The sequence below is a fragment of the Armigeres subalbatus genome, chromosome 3 (assembly GCF_024139115.2).
Source record: "Armigeres subalbatus isolate Guangzhou_Male chromosome 3, GZ_Asu_2, whole genome shotgun sequence".
NCBI lineage: Eukaryota > Metazoa > Arthropoda > Insecta > Diptera > Culicidae > Armigeres > Armigeres subalbatus.
In genome coordinates, this window is record NC_085141.1 from 160625938 (window position 1) to 160640451 (window position 14514).

General features: G+C 40.1%; 2 protein-coding genes across 3 annotated transcripts in view; both read left to right on the forward strand.

The window, feature by feature from the left end:
* LOC134220856 (calcium/calmodulin-dependent protein kinase kinase 1-like) overlaps window positions 1–3284 on the forward strand; it is a 439381-nt gene extending 436097 nt beyond the window's left edge. Inside the window, exon 10 of the mRNA XM_062700013.1 lies at window positions 3252–3284. Within this exon, the coding sequence (XP_062555997.1) occupies window positions 3252–3269 (18 nt within the window). The 3' untranslated portion in view covers window positions 3270–3284. The remainder of the gene's footprint in view (window positions 1–3251) is intronic.
* Window positions 3285–7628: 4344 nt separating this feature from the next.
* LOC134225946 (rabankyrin-5) overlaps window positions 7629–14514 on the forward strand; it is a 79564-nt gene continuing 72678 nt past the window's right edge. Inside the window, exons 1-3 of one of the 2 annotated variants that reach the window (XM_062706404.1) lie at window positions 7629–7798; window positions 8765–9082; window positions 9145–9560. In XM_062706404.1, the coding sequence (XP_062562388.1) occupies window positions 7795–7798; window positions 8765–9082; window positions 9145–9560 (738 nt within the window). In that variant the 5' untranslated portion in view covers window positions 7629–7794. The remainder of the gene's footprint in view (window positions 7799–8764; window positions 9083–9144; window positions 9561–14514) is intronic. The other variant, XM_062706405.1, reaches the window with a different exon arrangement.

Genomic DNA, 14514 nt, shown 5'->3' on the forward strand with positions numbered 1-14514 from the left:
GGTCCCCTTATATCTACCACTAACCGTACATCATGTTTCCCTTTTGGGACGACCAAAAGCGACGAGCAGTAGGATTTGTCCATGGTATTGTCAACATGCTCTATTATACCTGATTGCAATAACTCATTTACCCGCCGTTCTGTCTCTGCTCGGAACGATGGAGGAATGCTGGTAAATATTTTTCGTGAAGGAGCCATAGATTCATCGTAATTTAGGACCACTGGGGCGACATTGAACTTGGGAAATTCCCTACTAATGTTTAATGAAAACATTTCTCCCGGAAAATTGGATTTTGTCTCCATACGCAAAGGGACATCTAATCCGAGTTGAAGTACACTGTACCTCACTGCTGTATTTCTACCAAGAAGGGCCTGCGCGTTCTGAACAACATAAAACTTCTCCATGCAGCGAGGACGGTCTTCGCTAATGACAAGTTCTGCTTCGAACGTTGCCAATACTCGAATCTCTGCCGACGTTGCATAGGCTTTGAGTGGCAAATCACTCCCGTTTTGCACACAGAACAATTCTTGTCTCGACTCAGCTTTGTTCATGAGGACTTCAAAAGTACCAGCTCCTACTGTGTTAACATCCGCCCCAGAATCTATTAGGAAGGTTACTTCTACACCTGCTATTCTGCCTACTATGATTCCATCTGGTTTTCCAATATATGAAGAATTTTGAAAGTTTCGAATATGTTTGGGGTTTGTCTGAAACATATGAGAACTAATAATCGCACAATACTATTATACAGTGAACGTTCGCTAATTGGGGTTTTTCTAGTTGGGGCGCTTTTTAGTTGGGGGTTCGCTAATTGGGGCGAAACCCAATTAAAAAGCAGCTAAACGTCAGAATGTGATGTCAAAAACGCGTTGACGTTTTGTTTCCGTGTTTGGCGGGATCGATATTTTCTGGCGCGTTAAATTTTCTTTTGTTCAATACAAAAAGTAAACAACATTCGCGACTACGAAGGTAAATGCTTCACGCACAGTCTGACAGTTCCTTATGGGATTTTGCTGTGGAGGAACAAGAATGGGTGATTGGCGGCCATGTTTCACGCACAGTCTGACAGATAGCAATGAGATTTTGCCATAAGAGTGAGTAGAGGCATTACTTTCGTATTCGCGAATTGACGCTTGTCAAACCGCCCCAATTAGCGAACGGCATTCGCTAGTTGGGGTGAGGTCGTGCCCCAATTAGCGAACGATCACTGTAATATTAAAGTTAACCAACCGTGGAGTTTTCCAATTTTACTGATTTGTCTTGTTTGTTTATTTCTGTCTCTTTAGCAATACATGACTCTCTGTCTTGGGGTTTACAAACATCAATTAGGGTCTCGCCGACATTTCTCACCAACACGAACGCAGGTTCGTGGTTGCAAACAATCCCATTCGATTTGGCCGTGACAGCTGCTCGTGGTTGCAAACAAACCGAGTAAAAGTGTGAGTGAAACGTGCGTGTACGTACACGATTGCTAATAAGCTAATAAGCTAATAAGCCTAATAAGCTCTACGTTTTCAATCTCCGATTTTATAATCAGTGTTGGTAAACCGCTCTCCTATAATCGATTAATGAAAATAATAGAAAATATTACGTTTTGATACAAATCAAAATTTTCTTCGACGCAGTTCAGTTTGTAGTTAAAAAACAAAAAGAATAACAAACGCATCATGAAGCAATCGATTTCACATGTAAGTTCGAGTCAATTCTTATATATAGATGATAAGCAAATTTATATTAGAGCATCAAATCATTCTGTATTAGGGGCACTTACGGATTCATCGGCCGAGTCGTCCTCATCCTTATTAACAATCGCGATCTTTTTCGAATGTGGCGTGTCCTTATTATCGTTGCTGTTCCAACGTTTAGCATTTCCTGACGATAGCCGCTGATGACAGGCTCTCTCAATATGTCCCTTACGCTGACAGTTACGGCATAGCTTGGTAATAGCATGGCATTCGGATGGTTGATGATACCTGCTCAAGCACCGCCAACACTCGATACGTGTCGTCGTATTACGGGTGAATTGTCGCCAATCGAATCCCCTGCCTCCTCGATTTCCTCTGAAGTTTCCGCTCTTCCTTTGCTCTTGGACCGCTTGGTACCTCGTCGCATTTACGCCGCTACCCGAAGCAGTCGCGAAGTATCTTGGTTGTGAAAATTGTTGCTGGCGATACCTTGTCGTGTTCTCGTTGTTTTTCCATGATTGATCATCTCTTGCCTGACCATAGGCAACAGCTGAGACCTCGGCCTGTTTTGTTCCGTGACTCTTGGCGAATATTTCCTCGTTCAATTGTTCCATTTCCACTGTTCTCACTTTTTCCAAAGGTCTGCAATGGAGCCTCCTTTCCGTAGTATCTTCCTTCCGATCTCTCGAACTTTTCGGTTTAACGCATGGGACTGGATTGTGTCTGCCACTTGTTCTCCCAGATTAGCATCGCTGAAATCGCAGAGTTTCGCTACTGCGATAACTCTTTTCACGTATGCAACGTCCTTCTCTCCGGGTTGTTGCGTCAGCGATCTTAGCTTCTACCGCTGCATGAAAGTATATTCTCTTGATCCGAAAAAAGCGTCCAAACGATGTGCCGCATTCGAATATGGGGAGAGTGCAATGTCGGGAGCATCCGCGTTGGATGTCCAATAACGAGGACATCCAATAACTTGGATCCTGCCTTGATTCTGAATATATTCATTTTTGTTGTCTCGTCTACCACTCCAGCTAGTTGCATAGAGGCTTCCAATAATAATTTCCATTGCTCATAGCACTTTCGATCAACATCCTCCTCCCCATCCACAGGCTTACATTCCGGTACTTGAAGCGACGCGAATGATAAATTACTCATAGATGACATAAGTACTGAAGTGTGAGCTTCAGCTGAAATGTCATCGCGCATAGTAGAGTGCAAGCGAGCGAAACTGCCTGACTCTCCAGATCTTTCGAATGATTTTATGTTCGATTTGGCTTTTTTTAATTTCATGACCAGAGACGCGTTTCGTTTTCTTTCTTCCTCTAATTCTTTCGCTAGATCAGCCGAGTCCGTTTGTCTTGTAATTTTCCTATGGATTTAAATTAAACAGTTTTAATGTTTTAAAATATTTAGCGATCTTTGGTTTACTCATATATTCCATTTCAAATACTTGTACTTCTACAATTGTCCAATAAAGACACAAGAAAATGTTTCTGAATTTTAATCTCAAAAGACGCCTTCTTGTTATTATTATCAAATCGATTAATTTAACTTTATTTATTTCAGTCACAGCATTTCTTCTAACCGGTATTGAAGCTCATCTATGAGGAGTTCATCCATGAGATTCCGGGGCCGGTTTTCGCCCACTCAAGAAACACGGCCTTGAGAGCTAATTTACAACTATAGACAGACATCTCTGTTGAAGCCTCAATATGTTGTCGAGAATCCTACCAGTGGGAGACCAAAGAATTTATATAAGCCATTTTATGAGACAGATTCGAACAGCTGATCGAAATTTTGAGTGGAGGGCTCGGTCTTTGTTTTGGTAAATTTGCATGTAAACCATCATCATTTCGTCATCATCATCATCATTTCATTTCATTTTCGCAAATGTTCCTTGTAAAATGTAAATATTAGTATTTGGTCTCCTGTCATTTGAGCTTTCTATGAAATGGCTTATTCAAACGCCTCAATGAATTATTGGCAGTGGCTGATTTTCTACCCGCCGCTGTCAAATCCAGGCGCTATAGTATATGCGCAAAATAGCCAGCAAGAGTTAACCGCCAGAAATTTGTATGACGAAAGACATCCAACGCGGGTTTTCTCAAAATAAGAAACTTTTCATGAAAAACTATTTGGTACCGATTATGAAGGATGGTGTCCGCTACTACGCCTACCAAATATTTTTTCGATTAAGCTGCTTAATTTTGAGAAATCGAACCTCAGATGCCTTTCGCCATACTGATTTCAGAAAGTTAACTCCAAGTGTGCCGCTGTAAGCACGCTCAAAGCAGGCGATTATTGAAAAAGGAGAGATGTAGAGAACTTCTGTTTTCCCGCAGCTATCTGGCACATCAAATAAAAAATCAGGTACGTTATCTCAATTCTTTTGATTTCAGTTTTTAATTCGTAGCTGAATATTCATTACGAGCCTACCAGGCTTTAGATCCTTCGGGTAATAAATACGCACAAAAAAAAACAACTTAGAGGTTTATTTTCCACTCGTTGTGATATCCAACCAGTATTGTATTTGCCTTGTTGTGGTTTACTTCAAACCTGAACATCTGTACTGAGTGCAGCTTCAACGTCTGTTCTCTGTGGTGTAGGGTATATAACCGTGGTATCACGTGTACTTGTCCCACCAGTGGGTCTTTAGTATTAGACACTAAACAAGAGCGGGGGCGGGGGGGGCAATGCAAACTCTAACTTAACCTCACTTATTTTGACTGTTCACAGAGCTTGTTTACAAGGTGTTAGAAGAAAAAACGATGAGGGGAAAATTAAAATTCATATTTTTAGTTCATAATTGCTGTCATCCGAATATTTCAGTGATATTCTTTGCATTCAGCATGAAATTAATCGCAGAGGACGTCTACATGCGAATAAAAAAAAATATTTTAGTTAAATACTAGATAAAGATTGTCGCTGTCGTCGCCGTCCGGAATAGCAACCCTATAACCAGAGACCGGCGGAGTGAAAACTGTCGAAATGGCAACGTATGAAAATGCATGAAATCGTGAAAATGATACTGGCAGCACTTGAACTTTTTGCTTGCTTCTTATGGGCGCAAAAAGTAAACAAGTCGAAATGGAACCGCTTTTGACGGTTCGATTGGAAACAAGATGGCGTCTTCGCCGATCTCTTATTCTAGTATTTCTAGTCCGGAACATCTTTTGCTGGCGAGGACAGGGGATCTACATCCCGCATAATGAAAAACGACATACCATGCAGTCAGAATTGCATATGCGTTATAGGATATATTGTCACTATTCGCTTCATTGTTAGCATACAATTTTAAGCTTGATTTACCATACCAACCCTACATCAACACTTACTGTTAATACATACCACGCTGTCGATGTGTAATTATATAGTTCTTCAATTGTACATCTACCAACTGATGTATGGTACATCGAAAATTTTGTTCGAAAAAACGACCGGATTTAAATGTTAATTATACTTAACCGCCTATTACTCATATGGTCATTTGGCCGTTTACCATCTGAGCTACTGTTGAAACAGTATATGAGACTGTCCATTTATGGTTAACTACTATTAGTGAGACCATCGCACCAGTAACACTTATTCTTTCTAATTATAACAGATGCGTTCTACGTATGGTTCATGATTATGCGGGATGTCAATGAAGGAAAAATACATACGATTTGACAGTTATGTACCACACATGTTTCTGACAGAGCAAGGATGTTAACGATCATTCAGTAATTTGCGTTCGATCATTTAGTAGTTTGTCAATAACACATTCCAGAAGCTTAATTTCAAAATATGTTGTATGGTGGACTTCTAGTGTGAAGGCGCAGACAGACGTTTAAGCTCATACATTTGAATTCGATTTTCTTGTGTAAATTTTCAAATCTAAATACGTTGGAATTGCATAGCAAGCTAGCACCGCCTATACAACTTATTGCTACATGAAAACTGACGTTTTGCCATATCGCCTTCTACCCCACCCGCGTTTGCCACCCATCGAATCATGGAAGCAAAACAGAAACACTCAACAAAAATCTCCCCGCACGGCCGCAAACATTATTTTTATCTGAACGACTTTACAATTGACTTTTACAATGTAGCTAAAAGAATTACTTGCAGTTCATGCCTCGATGTAGTAAAGGAATTGTGATGTGTGTATGCTGTTACCATCTTTTCGGAAATTTCGCGTTGGCTCTTTTAGATCCGTTCTGCTTTCACATGCGTGGTTTTTGTTTTGACGATTGTGATTTGAAAACATGTGCCTGGACCGAAAATCGTAGATTTTTTCATTGCAAAACTAACGAATTGTCCAGTCAAGTAGGGCATGGAAAAGAATCAAAAATGAAATAACCCCTTCTGAGTAACAAATATCATCTCTGGCGTGCTGACCATTTTTCGATTCATGTTTGAACAGCGCGTGTGTGCGTGATTCATGCATTTTTATAAGGAGTCCAATCGAGCAGATCCGATCAAGAAACTACAAGATTTTGATGAAATCAAAAATCAAAACAAAACAGCAAATAACGTTTGCCGTTTTGACATGTGGCGCCATCTCTTCGCTTATTGCTACTTGGAAATCCAACGGCCATGTTTTTTACACAAGTTAGTGAGTCGAACTTGAACGTCTGTCTGCGGTGAAGGTTTTTCTACAACTTTGCCTAATGGTTCGTTATTAGATTTCAACTAATAACGGAGTTAGAGCGCTAGTTGCAGTAACTTAAACTAAATGATTGGAATTTTGTTATCATTTAGTCTAAGTTACTGAAACTATAGCTCTAACTCCGTTACTAGTGGAATTCAAACAACGAACCATTAGGCAGAGTTGTAGAAAAACCTTCGCACTAGAAGTCCACCATATAACATAATTTGAAATTCAGCTTCTGGAATGTGTTATTGACAAACTACTAAATGATCAAACGCAAATTACTGAATGATCGTTAACATCCTTGGACAGAGGAACAAAGGGAACCGAAGCGACAATCTTTATCTGGTTAACTAAAATATCTTTTGAATAAAATGACGAAACAATTTTAGCGGAAGCTTCGCCGGAGGCGAAAAAGCTCTGTGAACTGTCAACCTACGTCATCATGCACTGGTCTATTGATGGTGTTGGTTTGCGGGGGAGTGCAGTCAGATTCGCCAAATCGACGTTGAGGAAAGCAGATAAATCCAATAAATCGTTTTGAAAGTTTGGTATAGGCGAATTCGAGAAGGATCCAGTGGTAGAGTGCGCTGCGAGAGTTTGGGAGAAAAGTCGTCAGAAGCGATTATTTACATTCAAAATCAAATTTTCTCCATCAAATTTACTTCACTTTTTGGTATATGGTCACATGTTTTCCACTGACAATGGCTTCTTACAGTCTTAAAGCAGCTGTTGGCGATGAATCCTACCCAAATAAGCCGCGAATTAGAAATCCGGGAATTTATAACCAAGATAGTGCGTTAGAGGCACTGCAAGAGATGTGCTATTTAATGGGAAAAATCATACGCAACCACCCACCGGATGGAAGCTCATCCCAAAGAAAACAGAATTTTCTTCCAATTTGCGACTATTTCAGCTTTCATAAATAGTTCGATTAACCAGAAAACGCGAAAATCGTACTCCCTCCGTATGCTGCCAATGCACTTTTTTGGCCAACGACACTTTTTTCGTGGTTCTTGTGACGACCACCAGATGTCGAAATGATCGATGAGCTTTACTCAAATTTGCCTATTGCTTTTGTCTTTATCCCCGTTTTATGTTATTTATGCATGGCCCTTGTGCGCTTGCATCGTATATAGCTTCAAACACCAAACAAGAGGTGGCTCCAGCCATCTGAAGTCGACGTAGCGTATCATGTATACAAACCAACCTGTTGAGTGAAGTCGACATTGGGTTGTGCATGTGCTAGAAACGTCATTTTCTTGTGACAGTTTAAAAATTTCTCCATCATCATCATTAATTTATTTCCTCTTTTGATGCAGGCTGCAGTGATTGATCACAGGAGACAACAAAAAGTGCAAAAAGTGTATTTCGCATTAAAAAGTTATGTTTTTATTGTAATTGCTTGCTTTTCGGTGATAAAAGTGTGCGATTGCAGTATATCCGATTAAGTTTGTTGGAATCTGCACGTTTATTATGGGTACGTATAAAGAATGACCAAAATACTGATTCTTTCCAAAGAACTGAACAGTTGAATGCGATGATTACGATGATTATTTTTTGGAGATTTTGCGTGTTTACCGGGTAATTCTAATACGGATTGTTAATTCTAATAACTAAACATGCTAGAAATCAAATAGTTCAATAGTCAATCGTTCCACATGACAGATATTGAAAAAATCCAGATTCCCCACCTATCCTCGTTCACGCACCCGTACGCAGGAAAAGACGAGAGGCGTTTATGCTGGTGATGTGTTAACGAATTATGCGAGCGTAACATTAGCCTCTCTTTAGGCTCTCTGGCGTTGTTATCTTATCACTGGTTTGACCAAAACATGCAAGCATTCGCCGGTTTGAAGACAGGAATTCATCCACCTAGTGGTGATGTCATTTATTTTTATTTATATAAAAGCAATAAAATTATTAATATGAAGTGGCCGACAAGATATGTAGACGTTTGTTGACTAGTAACTAGTGCTATGTATGTTTGTATAACATATATGAACAGCCGTATTGAATTATTGACTACCGATACTAAACTACAAATATTTTTTGATAAGAAAATTATTTTGAGCTTTTTAGTGGAATGTTTTCACCTGTCATAAGACGAGTTTAAACAATCCCATTGAATTCCACCACTTAATTGTATCCTGACAGATACGTATTTCGACCTCAACAGTAAGGCCGTCTTCAGTGTCTCGTACTCGACGAGTCGAGTCAAGTACGAGACACTGAAGACGGCCTTACTGTTGAGGTCGAAATACGTATCTGTCAGGATACAATTAAGTGGTGGAATTCAATGGGATTGTTTAAACTCGTCTTATGACAGGTGAAATATTTTTTGTTAGCTGGAAGTAAATTGTAATCACTTTCAGTATGAATTTGTATGTTAATTTAAGCATTATATTGAATTTCTGATTATTAATTTAATTATATCTACTTTTAGCCTCAGTTAACGATTCTATCAAGCTTGAGAAGCATCTCAAGCTACTTAAGGAAGAATACACCAAGTTGCAGAGGAATTATGCAGAACTGGAACGGAAGTACAGCAAAGCTGCCGCATCCAGCGATGATCGCGACCTGGGAGAATTCAGCAGCTTTGCGTCACGCCTGGTGATGACTGTTGCCACGTTGTTTGGCCGAAGGACATATTCGGACGTAACCGTCAAGTTGAAGGACAAAACTATGCCTGCTCACAAGTTTGTACTGAATGCTCGCAGTGAAGAATGGCGCGAGGAAGTCATAGCGGACAAAACAGAACTAGGTAGTTATTTATTTTACAAATACTTGTAACAAAAAGACTGAAACCTCATATGTTATTTTTAGATTGGTCTGATCTAGACGCTGACGTTGGTTTTGCACTTCTTCGCTGGATCTACACCGACGTTGTAGATCTACAGCACGATTCGCTTGCGCTAGATTTGTTAAAAACATCCCACCATTTCAAGCTGCCCGGCTTAATGGGTCTTTGCGAGCGTGCCCTCGTCTCATCAGTTTCCGTGCGGTCCTGCGTCCGGTTCTATTGTGTCGCCGAGGATGTGGGCGCATCCAATCTACTAGAGTATTGCTCCGGATTGATTTCAACTCACTGGGACGATCTCACGCCGCAAGACTTCGAACACATGTCAGGTCCACTGTTGTACAAAATGCTGAAAAGTAAGACGAAACACCCACTCCATGCTGCGGTACGTTTGCTGCGCGAGGACGTTGTTTTTCTGTGCCTGGTGGAAAATGACGGTTCGGTAAGTACATTTTCTGAATTTCTTGCAAAATATCATCTGCAAATCGCATAATGGATACACCTAGAACGAATCGCAATATGTACGGTACCTACTGCCTTACATACTCCAGATATGCGTCACGGACTCTGCTTTGAACTGTCAGAATCCATTCGGGTCGTCATGATGCTGAACGCGTTTGCCACCGCAACAGAGATTAAGGGCAGATGCCTACGTAGCGTGTTTTTAAACTACGTGCACGCTGTGGACATCGGCCCTAATCTTTAGGGAGTTTTTTTCTCAACATTTTTCTTTGTTTTACAATCGAAACAAATGGAAAGGCTTCTGAAAGGTCACAACTTGACGAACTATCCAATATCTCACTATGTGGTATTTACTCATCGAAAAACGTTGGCATTCGATTACACAAAAATGTATAAAACACAACAGTGTTTGAGACAACAGAGACCTATTTTATGTGGATGAACCACAAAATAATGTTAAGGACTTTTAGTCTGTAGAGTTGTGAGTAGGATTAATGAGATCCTGCCCATTGATTACACTTTAAGATGTGAGATGGATCTTATACAACGCTGATAATAACCTACAAGAAAGTAGCTGTATAAAAAAATGGCAGATATGTATTATCACCCGGCCCTATTCTTGCAGCAGGTGTTCATTAACAGATGCATGCAATATATAATTCGGGCCTGGTGGCCTCACAACTGAATCTCCACTGATACATACCATGTTTCACAGATTTCACGTTAGAGTTTAAAATTCGTATTTTGGCACGTTCACTTATCTGCCTGTTTCTTTCAAATATTTCTTAAAATCGCAGAGGCAGCCCTTGCTTTCTTGATCCGTGCGCCTATATCGATCTTGGTACCGCCGTCTGACGCCATTTGGCTATCAAGATATTGGAAGCTTTCAACATGTTCCACTGATTGCTTGGCTACTATGAAACTAGAAGGGGTCACCGTGTTTACATCCAACGATTTGGTTCTGTTGAAGTTGATGACTTAACCAGCCGAAGAAGAGTGCTCGGCAAGGTCGTTGAGCTTACTCTGCATATCAGAGCGCCGTTGAGCGAGGAGTTCAACGTCATCAGCCAATTCGAAGTCGTTTAGGTGCTCCATGGTTATAGGCTGCCATAGCAGCCCGCGGTTTGGTTCACGGTCAGTTGCACCTACCATAATCTCATCGATTACGAGGAGGAATAGTAACAGTGACAGAATACCTATATCCTTGTTTTACAACAACTACGGTTAGGGTCGGACAAGACACCATTGTGTAGCACGCTACACGAGAAGGTCTCGTACTGTGCCTCGATGAGGCCAATGATTTTATCAGGAACCCCCTTGCGTCTCAGGGCGCCCTACATACAGTCAAGCTTCACTCGTTGGGCTATCTTTAGTTGGGCTACGATTTGGTTGGGCTATAGCTCGATTAAAACGAAGCTGGACATCAAATTACGACGTCAACAGCTAGAAATTTGTCTTTCTCGTAGTTGGGAGCTCTAAACTCCTATTATATTCGCCTGATTTGACAGATGAAATCTCAGCACAACTAACGAAAGCAAGATGGGCTACGAGTTTAGCCCAACGAGTGAAAGTTGACTGTATTCTCGTGATTGAGACGGTTGAAAACTTTTTCGTAGTCGATGAATACCAAGTAAAGGGACTGTTGGAACTCGTTGACCTGCTCCAGAATGATACGGAGAGTGACAATATGGTCCACACATGATCTTCGGCACGGAATTCGGTCGCATCGATTTTCTCCGAGCTAGAATAACTTTGCATAGAACTTTGAGAACGGTACACAGCAGGTCACACTTTTTGGGCACCTTCACTAAGATACCTTGCATTCAGTCAATCGGGAAAGCTGCGGTGTCCCAGATATTACAAAATAAACGATGCAGTAGTTGAGCTGATGTCATGGGGTCAGCTTTGAGCATTTTGGCTGATATGCGTTCGACCCCTGGGGTTTTGTTCAATTTTATACTTTGGATGCTTGTTTGGATGGCTGCACGATGGAGTAGCTAGAAAAAATGGCTGGCCAAAACCCCATTTTTAATTTTTGAACTTTAGCATGGTATTATATTTTTAGAATATTCTTCAATATGTTCTTCATTATGTGTCATTGAAATTTTTCCGTTTATTGCTTTTTAGTATTAATGACATCCTATTAAAAATCATGTTAATTCAATGTTTATAGCGTGCCGCAAGACATAGATCAGTGACTGCTGCCAGATCTAAACAACACAAATAATGTTGGGTTTTTAGTACACAAAACATTATTTATGCATCAACCTTGTTCCTCTATAAGTTGAAATTGGTGAAACTTAACATTAATTTAATTTTTCATGAACATAAACAACATGGAGTTTTTGACATTTTTTGACAAACTTCGTTATTAAAAAAGTACAATTACTCCCTCGTATTCCGCTACGACATGGTTTCCCAAACTGTGGGTCCCGACCCCCAGGGGGGTCGCGAGCGGATTGTTGGTGGGTCGCGCAGAACAAATATTAATTGCAGCTCGAATGCCGAACCTTTTGATAATTTTTTTCAGGAACATTATTTCAAGTTCAAACCGCATTTTATTTTAAATATCCATCACCACGCTATTTTATTTAAACATTTATGCCTAAAAGCTGTCCCCTCAATGAAGTAAAATAAAAACGCTAACATTTTGACAAACAATACCATGTTCGTCATTTTTTGCATTTGTACATGTAAGGTAACGTGAATATTTTTTATGTGGAAGAAGCCGAAACAGATGACATTCTGATTCAATTAATGCTTAATACTACTTGGTAAAATGCATTTTTTCATAGGTGGGTCGCGAGACATATAGAATTTTGCTAGGTGGGTCGCATACCCAAAGGTTTGGGAAGCTCTGCGCTACGAGATTGAATACACATAAAAATATAGGTTTTCATCTTTCTATTGCAAGCTAAAGATCATCCGCACTCGTCCGCAAACGAATTTGCGAGTAACTTCAAAATAGGTTGTTTTCATACTTTCCGTCATTGTTTTTAACTGTGTATAGGCTGAAAATTACAGCAGATATCTTTTTTAGTTTCTCTAAGCATTTGTAACATATGCGGAATTAATTGCAGTGATAACAGTGTCTATTTTTTGTTTCTCTTTAGTTCAATTCGAAGGCTCAAGTGCTGTTGTGCGTTACAGAGCCGATTTTTGAAAATAAAACCTTTTTTTAGTTTTGTAGCCTAACGCTTATACAATAATGTTATTTTAGGGTGCCAGCTGCTTTAACATACTTTAATCTTTCCGTAGCATTGCTCAAGCTCTATTCTCTCTCACCTCCTTCCCAATATCCAGTCCCATAGAAAATCATAATATCAATTAAATTGATTCGCTTTTGGCGATTGCATTAAAAACAGTTATATTTATTAATCTCGACATAACTTGAATACATTCTTCTTCATCCTTTTCTTCTTATATGGCTCTACATTCCAACTGGAACATGCTCTGCGTTTCAACTTAGCATTTCCACCGTTATTAATTTTTATGCTTTCTATGCCCGCCAATGCATAGTAAGTATCTTGTGTGGCAAGTACAATGGATACACTATACCCAGCGAGTCAAGAATGTTTCCCACCCGCGAACATCCTGGACCGGATCCAGAATCGAGCTCGCCTTCTCCGGATTAGCAATCCTACGCCTTTGTACGCAAGACCAACTGCAGACCCACAACTTGAATACATTATAGTTGATATTATATAGGAAGGTAGGGGCATAGATATAATAGGGGAAGAGGATTAAATGGGCACGTGCCACATTCAGTTAAATAGTAACAAGTCCAATAAGCATTCTATTTTGTCTTAAGTAGAGTAACCACATTAAGCAATCTTGTAATCGAAACATCGGGACCAAAACAGGAAATTTCCGGAATTGTGAACGGCTCAAACCCATAGAAAAAAAAAAAAATTCTCACCATAATCGATCCCATGCTTTTGTAGACAAGATGATTTACAGAGGCACCCACATAAGTGCAAAAACAATAGCAGACTTTTGATTCACTCATTTCGTGAGTATTCGGTGAAGCCTTAGCTGCTTAAAATATCATCGACATGTTAAATCGAAATATAAACTAAATAAATGAAATGAATGTGAATTAGGAAGATAAAATCTAAAGATTTGTTTTGAATCGCTTAATGTTTACTGTTCTGTAATAGGCCCTTTTCAAATGTTACGCGAGATTTGTTTAATTTTCACATTCCCTAAGTTTATGAAAAACAAAACCGAGTGAACAAATGAACTGCCATGGAGCTGTCTCTTCTGTATCAGTTTATAATAATCTTTTATAATTTTTGAAAATATCAGGAAAGGTAATATATCACTGGTAGGTGAATTTGCGCTAGCAGAAATGTTCCAAAATTGATTGTTACTATGTTTTTGCATCATAGAATCAAAACCTATCATAAAACGTCGAAAAATAATTTTGGCCAGGATTTTGGTCTAGTAACCCCTTAGTGGGCTGTTTGAATCTCTATAGCAGTGATGGAGCTTCGGTATTGACGCGTTTTATACTTCGGATCCTAGGCAGATCATGCATCGGTGGCCTGGTTGGCACTTGAAAAAGTTGTTCGAAAAGTTGAAGTTGTTGCTCGAAACAGTGTTTCAGCTGGTCAGTTGGGTCGGTCAATAACTGACCACTCGCGTCTTTCACAGGCATCGTCGCATTCATCTTCGACCCGCTTAAGTTCGTGAGATATCGGAGAGGAGGCAAATGTCCCCCGTTTCTGCTGATCTCTCTCATTCGTCGGCCAGAGAGTCCACCCATGCTCGCTTGTCCCGTCAACATGAGCGTTTCACTTTCTTCTCCAGAGCCTAGTATCAATGACAGGCTTTGGCTCATCTGGTTTTTGTTCGCTCTATCGCGGCTTAGAATTCTCTTCTCTCCTCTATCTTCCTCCAGGTCTTTGTTTTCTCTGGGTGCGCAATTCACC